The 16,853-nt window shown below is 39.4% G+C and overlaps 1 protein-coding gene and 1 pseudogene across 1 annotated transcript in view; both read right to left on the minus strand.

Annotated features, from left to right (window-relative positions):
- Positions 1-9,175, minus strand: part of LOC103100660 (mucin-16-like) — a 195,532-nt gene extending 186,357 nt beyond the window's left edge. Inside the window, exons 1-2 of the mRNA XM_056820974.1 lie at positions 9,082-9,175; positions 122-220 (exon numbers count right to left, since the gene is read on the minus strand). Of these exons, the coding sequence (XP_056676952.1) occupies positions 122-220; positions 9,082-9,175 (193 nt within the window). The remainder of the gene's footprint in view (positions 1-121; positions 221-9,081) is intronic.
- A 5,709-nt stretch (positions 9,176-14,884) lies between these two features.
- Positions 14,885-16,257, minus strand: LOC130457919 (cathepsin B-like; annotated as a pseudogene).
- Between the last annotated feature and the right edge of the window lie 596 nt (positions 16,258-16,853).

The following is a 16,853-nucleotide window of genomic DNA, read 5'->3' on the forward strand; positions in this document are numbered from 1 at the left end:
ACAAACTTTCCTGTTCTCGGACTATGAAGATGAGTCCATATCATATTTGAAAGCTGGAAAACAAGGGCCCAGAGCAAGGATGAATACCAGTATAATAGAAAGAAAAGAAATATTTTCTTACCCATGGCACCTGCAGTAGATTCACTGGTCACTGATGTCATGTCTCTTGCTGATCCGTGGTCTCGGATATGGGTGAAGGGCCCTACACCAATCTCACTCGCTAGAAGAATAAATGAGAACATAAATCTCAGACACAGGACTGGGGGTAGAAAGGACAAGATTATATTTTATATATATATTATATTTATATATATTTTATATTTTATATATTATATCCCTTATATTTTGAAGGAAACTCCAAAATATCTGCTCTCTTTTCTTCATCGTTCATCGAACAGAGAATCTCTCTAGTATTCCCATTCTCTCATTTTTTTTAAAAACTCTTCTAATCTAATGACAGATTTCCTACTTCCCCATCTGGAAAAAACCTTCCTTTTATCCACCTTCCCTGAGAGCTATAATCTCCTGTCTCTCTTCCCTTTAGTGACTGAAATCCTTGAGGAAGCTCTCTATAAAAGGTGCTTCCACTTTCCTTCTTTCTACTCTCGTTTTAACTACAGTCTGGTTTTCAACCTCATCGCTCAAGTGAAATTGCTCTCTCCAATGTTGTTAACAATCTCTTAATTGCAAAAATCTCTTAATGGCCCTTTCTTCATCCTCATTCTTCTGAAGCTTTCTGCAGTCTTTGATATCATCAACCCATTCTCTTTCATTTTCATAACACAACTCTCGTGGTTCTCCTTTAACTTGTATGACTACTCTCTTTGGTCTCATTTGCTGGATTCTTATCTAGGTCATAAATGCTTAATGTAGGTGACCTACAAGACTTTGAGCTGGGCCCCTCTCTTCTTCTATGAGATTTCACTCAATATTCTACTAAACTCAGAAGATTTAACCATCATCTATATATTGATGATTCTCAAATCTGGTCATCCATCCCTTAATCTCTGTCATGACCTCCAGTCTTATGACTCCTATTGAACAAACTGCCTTTTGGAAATTTTGAACTGGGTTTCTTGTAGACATCTGAGCCTCAACATGTCCAAATCTTAACTCATTGCCTTCCCCTCAAAACCTTCAACTCTTTCTAAGAGTCCAAGGCTCCCGGAAGCCTCAGCCCTGCTGGGCTCAGAGAGCAGGGTCCTCGGAACAACAACCCTCAGGGCCTTCTATCCGAGTCCCAGTGAAAGTCACTGCCCTCGGAGCTCCCCCGGCAGAGAGCAGGGTCGAAACAACAGCAACCCTCAGGGCCTTCTATCCGAGTCCCAGTGAAAGTCACTGCCCTCGGAGCTCCCCACCGCAGAGAGCAGGCTTGTCTGAAACAACAGCAACCCTCAGGGCGGGCAAGACAGCCTCACGGGCTGGATCCTGCTATCCAAATCTCAGTGAAAGTCACTGCCCTCGGAGCTCCCGCTGCAGAGAGCAGGCTTGTCTGAAACAATAGCAACCCTCAGGGTGGGCAAGACAGCCTCATGGGCTGGATCCTGCTATCCAAGTCTCAGCGAAAGTCCCTGCCCTCGGAGCTCTGGGAAGCCGAAGCCAATCCCCCCCAGGCCGACGAAACAGCCTCACGGCCAGCTATTCTGAAGGCAACTTCCGGAAAGCAACCCGACCCAGAGAGCCGGGGGAGAGTGTGGCCTCCTGGTCCGACCCTTCCACTCCAGTTCCAGTGAGGCATACTCAATTTAACCCAGGGAAACCTCATAGAACCGACAATCTGCCCAGGACTAAAGCCTCTGAACACCAGACAGAGATAAGAAAAGCTAATCCTCCACATTCAGAGATGGCAAACTCCACAGAAGCACAGAAGCCCCAAAATACCAAGAAAAATAAGAAGAAAGGGGCGACTTTGGACACATTCTATGGAGCCAAAATACAAAATAAAGAGCAGATAGAAGAAGACCTACAAGAAAATGCTCCAAAATCTTCCAAAGGAAATGGAAACTCTCCACAAACCCATGAAGAATTTGAATCAGAAATGACCAAAAAGATGGAAGCCTTCTGGGAGGAAAAGTGGGAAATAATGCAAAAGAAATTCACGCATCTACAAAACCAGTTTGACCAAACTGTAAAAGAAAACCAGGCTTTAAAGCAAGAACTAATAAAGCAATGCGAAAACACCAAGAAATTAGAAGAGAACATAAAATATCTCACCGACAAGGTGATAGATCTGGAAAATAGAGGGAGAAGAGATAATTTAAGAATAATTGGACTCCCAGAAAAGCCAGAAATAAACACCAAACTCGATATGGTGATACAAGATATAATCAAAGAAAATTGCCCAGAGATTCTAGAACAAGGGGGAAATACAGCCACTGACAGAGCTCACAGAACACCTTCTACACTAAACCCCCAAAAGACAACTCCCAGGAATGTAATTGCCAAATTCCAAAGCTATCAAACAAAAGAAAAAATCCTACAGGAAGCCAGAAAAAGACAATTTAGATATAAAGGAATGCCAATCAGGGTCACACAAGACCTTGCAAGTTCTACTCTGAATGATCGTAAGGCATGGAACATGATCTTCAGAAAGGCAAGAGAGCTGGGTCTCCAACCAAGAATCAACTACCCAGCAAAACTGACTATATACTTCCAAGGGAAAGTATGGGCATTCAACAAAATAGAAGATTTCCAACTTTTTGCAAAGAAAAGACCAGAGCTGTGTGGAAAGTTTGATACCGAAAATCAAAGAGCAAGGAATACCTGAAAAGGTAAATATTAAGGAAAGGGGAAAAATGTTATCTTCTTCTTTTACTCAAACACTCTTCTATAAGGACTACATTTATATCAATCTATGTATACCAACATGTGGGGAAAATGTAATATATAAATAGGGGGTAAAGAAAGACCAAATAGAATAATCATTCTCACACAAAGATTCACATGGGAAGGGGAGGGGAAGAAAACTCCTATAAGAAGGAGAGGAAGAGGGGGGGGGTTACTTAAACCTCAATCTCAGGGAAATCAACTCTGAGAGGGAAAAACATCCAGATCCATTGGGATCTTGAATTCTATCTTACCCAACAAGGGTAGGGAGAAGGGAAAACCAAAGGGGGGAGGGAGGGAGGGAGAACAAAAAGGGAGGGAAAGAAAGGGGGAGGGGGGAAAAGGGAGGGACTAAAACGGGAAACATCAAGGGAGGGGACAAGGGGGACTTATTCAAAGTAAATCACTGGACTAAAAGGTAGAGCCAAAGAAGAAAAGGTTAGAATTAGGGAAGGCTATCAAAATGCCAGGGAGTTCACAAATGACAATCATAATTTTGAATGTGAATGGGATGAACTCACCCATAAAACGTTGACGAATAGCAGAATGGATTAGAATCCAAAACCCTACCATATGTTGTCTTCAAGAAACACACATGAGGCGGGTTGACACCCACAAGGTCAGAATTAAAGGAAGGAGTAAGACCTTCTGGGCCTCAACTGATAGAAAGAAGGCAGGAGTGGTAATCATGATATCTGATAAAGCCAATGCAAAAAAAGACCTGATCAAAAGGGATAGGGAAGGTAATTATATTTTGTTAAAAGGGACTCTAGACAATGAGGAAATATCATTAATCAACATGTATGCACCAAATAATATAGCACCCAAATTTCTTATGGAGAAACTAGGAGAATTGAAGGAAGAAATAGACAATAAAACCATACTAGTGGGAGACTTAAACCAACCATTATCAAATTTAGATAAATCAAATCAAAAAATAAATAAGAAAGAGGTAAAAGAAGTGAATGAAATCTTAGAAAAATTAGAATTAATAGACATATGGAGAAAAATAAATAGGGATAAAAAGGAATACACCTTCTTCTCAGCACCACATGGCACATTCACAAAAATTGACCATACATTAGGTCACAGAAACATAGCACACAAATGCAGAAAAGCAGAAATAATGAATGCAGCCTTCTCAGATCACAAGGCAATAAAAATAATGACTAGTAATGGTACATGGAAAACCAAATCTAAAACCAATTGGAAATTAAACAATATGATACTCCAAAACCGTTTAGTTAAAGAAGAAATCATAGAAACAATAATTTCATCGAGGAAAATGACAATGGCGAAACATCCTTTCAAACCTTTTGGGATGCAGCCAAAGCGGTAATCAGAGGTAAATTCATATCCCTGAATGCTTATATTAACAAACAAGGGAGAGCAGAGATCAATCAATTGGAAATGCAAATGAAAAAACTCGAAAGCAATCAAATTAAAACCCCCCAGCAGAAAACCAAACTAGAAATCCTAAAAATTAAGGGAGAAATTAATAAAATCGAAAGTGATAGAACTATTGATTTAATAAATAAGACAAGAAGCTGGTACTTTGAAAAAACAAACAAAATAGACAAAGTACTGGTCAATCTAATTAAAAAAAGGAAGGAAGAAAAGCAAATTCACAGCATTAAAGATGAAAAGGGGGACAGCACCTCTGATGAAGATGAAATGAAGGCAATCATTAGAAATTACTTTGCCCAATTAGATGGCAATAAATACACCAATTTAGGAGAAATGGATGAATATATACAAAAGTACAAACTGCCTAGACTAACAGAAGAGGAAATAGAATTCTTAAATAATCCCATATCAGAAATTGAAATCCAACAAGCCATCAAAGAACTTCCTAAGAAAAAATCCCCAGGGCCTGATGGATTCACCTGTGAATTCTATCAAACATTCAGAGAACAGTTAATCCCAATACTATACAAACTATTTGACATAATAAGCACAGAGGGAGTTCTACCAAACTCCTTTTACGACACAAACATGGTACTGAATCCAAAACCAGGCAGGTCAAAAACAGAGAGAGAAAACTATAGGCCAATCACCCTAATGAATATAGATGCAAAAATCTTAAATAGGATACTAGCAAAAAGAGTCCAGCAAGTGATCAGAAGGATCATTCACCATGATCAAGTAGGATTCATACCAGGGATGCAGGGCTGGTTCAACATTAGGAAAACCATCCACATAATTGACCACATCAACAAGCAAACTAGCAAGAACCACATGATTATCTCAATAGATGCAGAAAAAGCCTTTGATAAAATACAACACCCATTCCTATTAAAAACACTAGAAAGCATAGGAATAGAAGGGTCATTCCTAAAAATAACAAACAGTATATATCTAAAACCAACAGCTAATATCATCTGCAATGGGGATAAACTAGATGCATTCCCAATAAGATCAGGAGTGAAACAAGGATGCCCATTATCACCTCTACTATTTGACATTGTACTAGAAACACTAGCAGTAGCAATTAGAGAAGATAAAGGAATTGAAGGCATCAAAATAGGCAAAGAGGAGACCAAGTTATCACTCTTTGCGGATGACATGATGGTCTACTTAAAGAATCCTAGAGATTCAACCAAAAAGCTAATTGAAATAATCAACAACTTTAGCAAAGTTGCAGGATACAAAATAAACCCACACAAATCATCAGCTTTTCTATATATCTCCAACACAGCTCAGCAGCAAGAACTAGAAAGAGAAATCCCATTCAAAATCACCTTAGACAAAATAAAATACCTAGGAATCTACCTCCCAAGACAAACACAGGAACTATATGAACACAACTACAAAACACTCACCACACAACTAAAACTAGACTTGAGCAAATGGAAAAACATTAACTGCTCATGAATAGGACGAGCCAATATAATAAAAATGACCATCCTACCCAAACTTATGTATCTATTTAGTGCCATACCCATTGAACTACCAAAATACTTCTTCACTGATTTAGAAAAAACCATAACAAAGTTCATTTGGAAGAACAAAAGATCAAGGATATCCAGGGAAATAATGAAAAAAAAACACATATGATGGAGGCCTTGCAGTCCCTGACCTAAAACTATATTACCAAGCAGCAGTCATCAAAACAATTTGGTACTGGCTAAGAGACAGAAAGGAAAATCAGTGGAATAGACTGGGGGAAAGCGACCTCAGCAAGACAGTATACGATAAACCCAAAGATCCCAGCTTTTGGGACAAAAATCCACTATTCGATAAAAACTGCTGGGAAAATTGGAAGACAGTGTGGGAGAGACTAGGAATAGATCAACACCTCACACCCTACACCAAGATAAATTCAAAATGGGTGAGTGACTTAAACATAAAGAAGGAAACCATAAGTAAATTGGGTAAACACAGAATAGTATACATGTCAGACCTTTGGGAGGGGAAAGGCCTTAAAAGCAAGCAAGATATAGAAAGAATCACAAAATGTAAAATAAATAATTTTGACTACATCAAACTAAAAAGCTTTTGTACAAACAAAACCAATATAACTAAAATCAGAAGGGAAACAACAAATTGGGAAAAAATCTTCATAGAAACCTCTGACAAAGGTTTAATTACTCATATTTATAATGAGCTAAATCAATTGTACAAAAAATCAAGCCATTCTCCAATTGATAAATGGGCAAGGGAAATGGATAGGCAGTTCTCAGATAAAGAAATCAAAACTATTAACAAGCACATGAAGAAGTGTTCTACATCTCTTATAATCAGAGAGATGCAAATCAAAACAACTCTGAGGTATCACCTCACACCTAGCAGTTTGGCTAACATAACAGCAAAGGAAAGTAATGAATGCTGGAGGGGGTGTGGCAAAATAGGGACATTAATTCATTGCTGGTGGAGCTGTGAACTGATCCAACCATTCTGGAGGGCAATTTGGAACTATGCCCAAAGGGCGACAAAAGAATATCTACCCTTTGACCCAGCCATAGCACTGCTGGGTCTGTACCCCAAAGAGATAATGGACACAAAGACTTGTACAAAAATATTCATAGCCGCGCTCTTTGTGGTGGCCCAAAACTGGAAAACGAGGGGATGCCCATCAATTGGGGAATGGCTGAACAAACTGTGGTATATGTTGGTGATGGTGTACTATTGTGCTAAAAGGAATAATAAAGTGGAGAAGTTCCATGGAGACTGGAACAACCTCCAGGAAGTGATGCAGAGCGAGAGGAGCAGAACCAGGAGAACATTGTACACAGAGACTAATACACTGTGGTATAATCGAATGTAATGGACTTCTCCATTAGTGGCGGTGTAATGTCCCTGAACATCTTGCAGGGATCCAGGAGAAAAAACACCATTCATAAGCAAAGGATAAACTATGGGAGTGGAAACACCGAGGAAAAGCAACTGCCTGAATACAGAGGTTGAGGGGACATGACAGAGGATAGACTCTAAATGAACACTCTAATGCAAATACTATCAACAAAGCAATGGGTTCAAATCAAGAAAACATCTAATGCCCAGTGGACTTACGCGTCGGCTATGGGGGGTGGGGGAGAGGAAAAGAAAATGATCTATGTCTTTAACGAATAATGCTTGGAAATGATCAAATAAAATATATTTTAAAAAAAAGAAGAAGCCTCCAGATCACAAGCTGCACAAAAATGAACTTTAGGTGTAGTTGATTGAACATTTATTTGTATGTATACTTTCATGCCAGAAAGGGGACTGCCCCCTAACTGGCTCTTTGTCAATGTGTCCAGCAGTTATTGGTTTTGTTCCTCTCCTCATTCTCAAATTATTGTAATCTTTAAGTTGATTATGTTTTCATGATCCTTTTTGGGGAAACCTTTCCCAATTAGAATCAAATGGTGAAATGTAAAAATGGACTTGAATACAGAACTTCAATCCAAAGAATTGGTCCTTGGTCCACTTCCCCAGGATGCTTTGTAATGTCACTGAATTCTCACCTGGGCAGAGATGGAGAAGGAGTATTTAACCTGATTGGAAAGGCTTTTGTGGCCCTTTCCTGTTTCTGCTTGCAAGCAGACACAGCTCTTTTCATAATGTAGGTGAGGGTGTCTAGGCTGGGCCTAGACACGTGCTTTCTTATCCTGTATTTTCTTTAATCCTTAATCTTCAATAAAACTCTAAAAATATAATAGTCCTTGCAGAGAGAAACTAATTTCTACCTGCCTCAGCTTCCCCAAATTTTAATCTTTACACTTCTAATTTTGGATGCATTAGTTTTGTTTGTAGAAAAGCTTTTTAATTTGATGTAATCAAAATGATTGATTTTACATTTTGTGATTTTTTTCTAGCTTTTGCTTGGTTTTAACATCTTTCCTTTCCCAAAGATCTGACAAGTATACTATTCTGTGTTTGCCTAATTTGCTTATAGTTTCCTTCTTTATATTCAGTTCATTCATCCATTCTGAGTTTATTTTGGTGTAGGGTGTCACACTACCAGAAATTACCAAAGAAAACTCATGAGATATCCTCAGACACAAAAATAAAATTGAAATTGAAAAAATTCACAGATCACTTCTAGAAAGAAATGCTCAAATGACAATTTCCAAGAATGTAATAAATTCAAGAGCCACCAAGCTAAAAAGAAAATACTGTAAACAGCCATAAAAAAATTCAAATACCATGAAACTGAAATCGGGATTACACAGGATCTAGCAGCTTCTACACTGAAGGATAGAGTGTTATGGAATAGGATATTCAGGAAGGCAAAAGATCTGTGTTTATAACCCAGAGTCACCTATACAGCAAAACTGAGTATATTCTTTCAGGGGGAGAATGGAAATTCAATAATATAGCAGATTTCCAAGCATTCCTGAGGAATAAGTCAGACCAAAATAAAAAAATTTATACCCAAACATGAGGCAGAAGAAAAGCCCAAAATGGTAAATAAAAAAGAGAAAATTGAATGGACTCATTAAGGTCAAAATGTTTATATGTCTAAATGGAAAGAGGATATCTGTAATTGTCAAAAAGTATTCTTTGTAGTAGAGAATATGGAAGAAACTAAGTTAGAAAGAGGGTGAGGGATTGTCCAGGGGCCCGTTGGGCATCGTGGCCTGGGCCAAGAGCAGGCCTACTGCAGTGCTCTGGAGGGAAGCCATGCCAGGGGTTGGGGACCCTTCAAGGCCGCCTCCACCTCTGCCTGGGCCACGGCCCGGCCAGCCTTGCCGCCTCCGCAGCCACCGCCGCTCCCACCGCCCGGCTTGTTCTTCCTGCGCTTGGCTTAGCTCTTGGTGTCAGCTGGACTCATCCTCTGCGAGGCTGGGCTATAAGGAGCTGTGGCTGCTGAGGAGGCAAAGTCTACAGGCTGGCAGAGACAGTGTTCAGGTTCTGCCTCCATTGGGATTGCTCCCTCAAGAGGACTGAGTGGGCCTGAGCCAGTGGTCTGGGCAGCTTTGCCGCTATACCTAGGGCTTTTGGACTACCCAGACCCAGCTATTGGTCAGCCATTACGTCGTCCATCAGTGTCCATAGTGGTCAGGATGTCCCGTTCCTTCTCCTCGGAGAGGCTTACCCTCAGGGATGTCCACACAGATCAGCATGAAGCAGGGGAGCTTGCAGAGGAGTGCTCCTCTTCTCAGGGTTCTTGGGAGGAAGGTCTAGTCCAGGTGGGAGAGATGCAGTGACCAAAGCAGAGCAATGGTTCAGCCTACTAGCTCCCTACTGCTCTGTCTCTCATACTAGATAGATGGCAAGGATGGATTTATATCATAACAGAAATAAAAAAGATGGAACAACTCTCCTGTAAGAATTCCACTGAGCAATCAAGACAGACAGTACACGGGGAGGATTCTGTTGTGTTTGATTGGTTTTAAGAGGAAAGAAAAAGCAGAATGAAGGATTGCCATAGAGAAGAAATGGGGAAGAACCTGCTGCTTCTCATAGCTAGGATACAGGAGAAGAAGAGATACAAAAAGCATAAAAAAGTGGGGAAAGCCTCTGGTCTGACCCAGAAAAAGAAGTGTCAAGCACACACACACATCCAGAGCTTTGTATAGAAGTAAATTAAACTCAAGCAGGAAACAGGTGGGGACAAGAAAAAAGAGAGAAGGATTAAAGAAGGAGCTAAAGCTGAAGGGGAGCAGGGGCCCTATTCTAGGGCAAAAAGAATTCTAATGCTTGTGGCTACAGGAGAATAGAGCTATTCCTAGGTAAAAACCATAGCATATACCAAGTGAGCGATGACTGATGAAAGACCACCCCACCTGGGAAGCTCCCAAAACTTATGGACCACAAGACTGCTTCTGAAAATAGTAGCACAAAAAACCCTGAAGTTTGGGATGCTGCCTCCCCCACCTACAGGTGAGAAGAACCCAACTTTACCATAAAATTTAAAGTCGAAAAATAGGCTGCAAAAATGAATTAACAACAAAAGAACTTGGTCATAAAAAGCTACTCCGATAACAGGGAAGATCAAGCTATAAACTGAAGAATTCAGCAATGTGAAAATAGATACAAGCAAAGTCTCAAAGAAAAATGTAAACTAGTCAAACCCCCCCCAAAAAAAGAAAAAGATAAATGTAGAAGAAAATTTTGGGCAAAAAAAAAAAAGAGTGACACAGGTAAAGTAAGAAAAGAAAATTAACAATTTGGTAAGAGAGGCACAAAAAATATTGAAGAGAAGAATATATTAAAAACCAGAATCTGCCAAATAGTAAAAAAAAAAGTCATCAGAATTTATTGAAGAAAAAACTACTTAAAACACAGTATTGACAAACTGGAATAGGATATGCAAAACCTCACTGAAGAAAATAATTTCTTAAAAATTAGAATTGAGCAAATGGAAGCTGATGATTCTATGAGATATCAATAAAAAATAAAACAAAATTGAATGGGGAAAAATAAAATTTGGAATATGTCAGTGGAAAAACAACTGATCCTGAAAAAAGATCTGAGGAGACATAATCTTGGAATTTTTGGATGAACTGAAATGAAAGCCATGACATAAAAAGAGCCTAAATATCATATTTCAAATTTTTTTTCAAAGACAACTACCCTGAGATGTTAGAATCAAAAGGGTAAAATAGAAATTGAAAAAATCTACCCATCATGTCTTAAAGTAGATCCTGAAATGAAAATTCCTGAGGATATTAAACCAAATTCCAGAATTCCCAGGGATCAAGGAAAAATTTGGTAAGCAGCCAGAAAGAAACTAATTCAATATTCTGGAGCCATAGCCAAGATCACACAAGATTTAGCAGCTGCCATATAACAAAAGAAGAGAGCTTGAAATGACATTCTGGAAGGCAAAGGAGCTAGGATTACAATCAAGAGTGACTTATACAGAAAAATTGAGTACCACCTTTTTGGGGGAAAAAGGAGGCTTAAAAGACTATTTAATGAAATAGAGACGTTTCAAGGCATGAAAAGGTAAGCATGACAGAAATCATAAGGGACTGAATATGGTTAAACTGTTTATATTCCTATATGGAAAGATGACACATGTTACTCCTAAGAATTTTATCTTTCTTAGGACATTTAGAAGGATTCTACATAGACGAGCCACAAGTATGATTATTTTTGTTGGAATGATATAAAAAAAAGTGAGAGAAAGAAAGATGCACCGACTTTCTATAAGAATACTATCCACCTCCCTGGGGGCAGCTGGGGAACTCAGTGGATTGAGAGCCAAGCCTAGAGATGGGAGGTCCTAGGTTCAAATCTGGCCTCAAAACACTTGCCAGCTATGTAACCCTGGGCAAGTCACTTGACCCCCATTGCCTACCCCCCTTACCACTCTTCTGCCTTGGAGCCAATACACAGTATTGACCTTCCTAAAAATATAAAAGTTGAAGCAAGAATGTCCATTATCATCACTATTATTCAGTATTGTGTTAAAAATATTATATCAGTGATTTTTTAAATTAAATGAATAAGAATAGGCAACGAGGAAACAAAACTATCACACCATGCAGACAACATGATGGTATACTTCGAGAGCCCTAAAGATTCCAATACACTGTATTGACTCCAAGATGGAAGGTAAGGGTTTAAAAAAAAAAGAATACTAGCCACTTTGAGAGAATCCACTGGAGTGTGAATGCAGATCAATTGTACTCTTCATCACTGTATTTTATTTGTGTTTTAATTTTATATAGTATCTTCTCACAAGAGTGACTAATGTGGAGATCAGATTGCTTTACCATCTCAGGAATGGGGCAGCTAGGGAGGGAGGGAGACAATTTGGATCTTGTAATTTTGGAGAACTTATGTTCTTATGCTAGAGACCTTATGCTATGGAGAACTTATGCTAGAAAACTTGTAAAAATATAAAAGGTGAAGCAAGAATGTACATTATCATCACTATTATTCAATATTGTGTTAGAAATATTATATCAGTAAGATTTTTTAAAATTAAAATAATAAGAATAGGCAACAAGGAAAGAAAACTATCATACCATGCAGACAATATGATGGTATACTTTGAGAGCCCTAAAGATTCCATTAAAAAACTAGTTAAAATAAAAGCTTTATCAAAGTTGCAAGATATTAAAAACCCTAAATTATCAGCATTTCTATATTTTATTGACAAAATCCTACAGGTAGAGATAGAGCACTTCCATTTAAAATAACTGCAGACAAAATTGGGATATTAATGCACTGCTGGTGGAGTTGTGAATTGATCCAACCATTCTGGAGGGCAATCTGGAACTATGCCCAAAGGGTGCTAAAAGACTGTCTGCCCTTTGATCCAGCCATAGTACTGCTGGGTTTGTACCCCAAAGAGATAATGGAGAAAAAGACTCGTACAAAAATATTCATAGCTGTGCTCTTTCTGGTGGCAAAAAAATGGGAAATGAGGGGATGCCCTTCAATTGGGGAATGGCTGAACAAATTGTGGTATATGTTGGTGATGGAATACTATTGTGCTAAAAGGAATAATAAACTGGAGGGATTCCATGTGAACTGGAACAACTTCCAGGAATTGAAGCAGAGTGAGAGGAGCAAAACCAGGAGAACATTGTACACAGAGACTGATCCACTGTGTGAATGTAATGGACTTCTCCATTAGTGGCAAGGCAGTGATCCTGAACAACTTAGAGGGATCTATGAGAAAGAACACTATCCACATTCAGAGGGAAAACTGTGGGAGTAGAAACACAGAAGAAAAACAACTCCTTGATACATGGGTCAAGGGGATATGACTGGGGATGTAGACTCTGAGTGAACATTCTAGTGCAAACATCAACAACATGGAAATAGGTTTTGATCAAGGACACATGTAATAACCAGTGTAATTGCACGTCGGCTAAGGGAAGGGCGGGGGAAGGAGATTGAGGGAAAGAATATGATTCTTGTAACCAAGGAATAATTTCTAAATTGACTAAATAAAAAGAGAAAGAAAACAAAAAGAGGATGAGGAAGCAAACTGATTATGATGATATCATGATATGTAAATGTGATATGAAATGATATGTATGTATGATAGGAAATGTACAAAAAATTAGGGGGTGAAAGAGATGATTACACTGAGAGGAAAGGGAAGGGATTGAGAATGTGAGAACTATATAACATAAAGCAGAGGATCAGAGTGAAAGGGAATAGAGCAGCATCTAAAGGGAATAATAAGATGGTGGGAAATACAGTAATTAGGATGCTGAATGTGAATGGGATGAACTAATTAATAAAAATATACTAAGGAAAACAGAATATTGATGAACATGTTGATTAAATAAGATATTTGATAAAGAGATCTCTGAGGGGACAAGCAGTTTGTGAGACCAGAATTTACAAGAAAGAACACAAGAAAAGTTCTGTCAGTTGGTGATGTCCTCTCACTGGGTCTCTGACTGGGTCACTCACTCACTGGGTTTCAGTTACTGAGCTTGCTTTCTTTGACTGCTGTTGGAGACAGGCCTCTCTGACTTTACCCTCGGCTGGTGAAAGGGAAGAGACTTCTTTTTTTTTTTGGCTTTTTTAGGAGAAATCTTTTATTGGCACAAGGGTCCTGGATTCCATTTAGTCACTAAAATCAACACTGAGATTAAATTGCATGATAGGGTAAAGCAGTGATTTCCCAAGAACAACAAAATCTTGTTTCTCCTGTGGACAGAACCATAATCCTGCTCCTTCTCGACTGTCCCCCAAGAACATCAGAAGAGGGATTACTGCTTTTCTTTTAAAACCACAGGCACAGGTTTCTATTGAGTAAAAGGGATCCTGGCTACTCTTTTGTATGATCAATCAAGGTACATTAAACAAAAATAGAGAAATCTATTTTTTTTATCACCACAGAAAAGACCCAAGGGCATGTGCAATACTGCAAAGCTTTAATAGCTTCAGGCTAACTGGCACTAAAAGTGGAGTGGCACTAAGGAGAAGTAAGCATAGTATAGGATTTTTACCAGTGAGAACTGGGACAAAATAGGATTCTAACATTTTGTGGCCCATCCCACAACTCTACCTCCCTCTACCCCTAACAAGTGGGAGCCAAGTCAATTTCTGAGAATTTCTTTGCCTCCTTCCTAAGTCAAAATATTAAAAAAAACAAAACAAAAAACCCATCCCTATTCCTGTGGGAGAAAACACTCCTCCCCCCACTCCTTCAATCATTGTTGGTTCCTGGACTTCAGGTTCCTAAAAGATGAATGTTGAGGGGAATTGTAGGAGTCAAGATAACAGGAATTGGGAGACACCCCTGGAAAAAAGGCCTTTTTAAAAGAAAGCATCCTGGGTCTCAAGTGTATTACACAGCCTGTTTACCAGCAGTGCTATGTGCTATTCACAGAGTTACTTAAACTGAAATGGCATGCATTATTAATTGGAGTCAGATCAAGAAATATTCATCTATGTTATTATCAATGGAGCTGGCTGACCCCACAAGAATTCAGCTCAACCAAATTTTCAAAGCCCAATGATTTATCTAAATCCTCTCCTTAAACTTCCTTTTTAAACAAAAGATAAATAAAAGAGTATCTCTCCAAACTTAAGTCTTTTAAAAGTATTCATTTGCCCACATTCACCTTCTTCCCATTCCCAAGATTTTTTTTCTTTTTTGAAAGATTAAAAGTCAAAAAGGGCTATTGATAGTTAGACAAATAGCAGCAGGTTACATCTTCTTTCAATATTGATCCGTTCTGGGAATTCCAGCCACAATTTCAGATTCTATCCCACAGTGATTCTTTCCACAGAGGAATTTAAAGAAGCCATTATCACCCCAGTCAATATTCCAGGAGTTGGCAGCCAGCCAGTAACGGATTCCATTTTCCACACCCCAGCCAGGATTTGAATGGCGTGACCTCCAAGCATCTCTCCAGCAACGTGCTGGTATACTCCAGACTTGTAGTGTAGGAAGTCTTCATACACACTAAAAGCTCCCTCCACAGGGCCATTCTTGTAGATCTCAGCCATGATCTCCTGCTCACTTGAAGGTACCCTATAGGGGGTTGATCTGTAGTTTTTGTCATCCTTGTACTGAGTAGAATAGCCCTCTTCACACTTCTTCCTGCACCTGGGGGTGTCGCCCTCTTCTCCAGTACAGGCAGAATGGGAGCCATTCACATGGTGCTCACATGGAGGGATGGAATAAGGTCAGCAGCCCACATGGGAATCATAGAGACCACCAGATACAAGGCCTTTCTTAGTCCAGAAGTTCCAAGCTCCAGCAGGAAAACCGCCATTACAGCCATCCCCACATTCAGATCCACAGCAGCTAAGCAGATCCTCAGCAGACACTTCTACATTAGCATTTCCATTACTGTGTACACAGATCCTGTCAGAAACAGCTTCCACAGCTCCAAATGCCCAGCAAGATCCACAGGAACCCTGGTCTCTTATTTCCTTGATAGTAGGGCAGTTTGGCCATTGTTCCCAGGCATCAAAGTTTTCTGGTAGCTTCATATTATCAGCCATTATCATTCTCTAAGGTAGTAGCTTGGCTCCACCCATGAAGGTACCACAGAGTTTCTTTATGTAGCTCATGTCTGCATTAAGGAAGTTGTGCGCAGCCTGCCATGCAGTGTTGAGCTTGTTGATGTGGTTGACCATTTCATCTGATAGAGGAGGAAAGGATAATCTGCTCTTGGCACTGGTCAGTATGACCAGGCAACACAGGGTGGCCAAGAACCGCCACATTTTGAGGAACGGACTCCTAATTTACCCTTCCTTCCAATGCCGCTCAGAAGCTCTCAGAAAACAACTAGACCACACCACCGCACCTCACTGGAAGAGACCTCTGAAACCCATTTGAAGAGGGTTTCTACTTTCCTCATAAAAAGGAGTCCTATCTAAGAAGAAGCTTGTAGATCTGCTTTGCTGGATAACAGTTTTGGAGAAGGAGAAAGATTGAAGCTGTTTGTCTGGTACCTGCAGTTTCAGTGAACTGAACCTTAGGTGGCACCAAAAGGCAAAAGTCAGCCAGCCAGCAACTGTGTTAAATGAAGCAGTTTGCAGGGCAGCCTCATTAAGCAACACGTGGCTGAATTTTTTTAACATTGGATTTATTCCTGGACTCTTCTTAAGCCTACCATCCCTCTATATATCCAAGGGATGTTGGCATATGGATTTTTGATGACAGTTTTGACTCTTATGGTCCTTTAGGTTATATCCTATCTACCCTTCGGAATATTAATGCTACTATCCATGGTTATGATGCTGAAAGTTCTCTTATCCATCTGTAACTATTGAAAAGTCATGAATGAGACAAAATTAGAAAACAGTGGGCTTAAACCGAGGGTTAATTATCTGGAGACCAAGACGAAAAGAATTAAAATGTAATATAACTAGTTGGCTAAGACACAGGGGCAATGGAATTAGACAGAAATTGAGGTAACCAAATGGGACAAGAAACTCAAGCATTAGAAAACAATCCTGCCCTTATGTTTCCACTCAGGGAGGTGCCAATGATAACCGCAGAGATTGGGATCCTCAATATAAGAGTTCACAAGAGATTTACCCAAGCATATTTAGAGTCTTTTAAATCATCATATCATCAATAACCCTAACCCAAGCTATGATGAAAAACCAATGGCCATGGTAAAACAATTTAAGAAGAAAGTAAAGATCCAACCTATCTGGAC

The sequence above is a fragment of the Monodelphis domestica genome, chromosome 3, assembly GCF_027887165.1.
Source record: "Monodelphis domestica isolate mMonDom1 chromosome 3, mMonDom1.pri, whole genome shotgun sequence".
In the NCBI taxonomy this organism is placed as follows: domain Eukaryota; kingdom Metazoa; phylum Chordata; class Mammalia; order Didelphimorphia; family Didelphidae; genus Monodelphis; species Monodelphis domestica.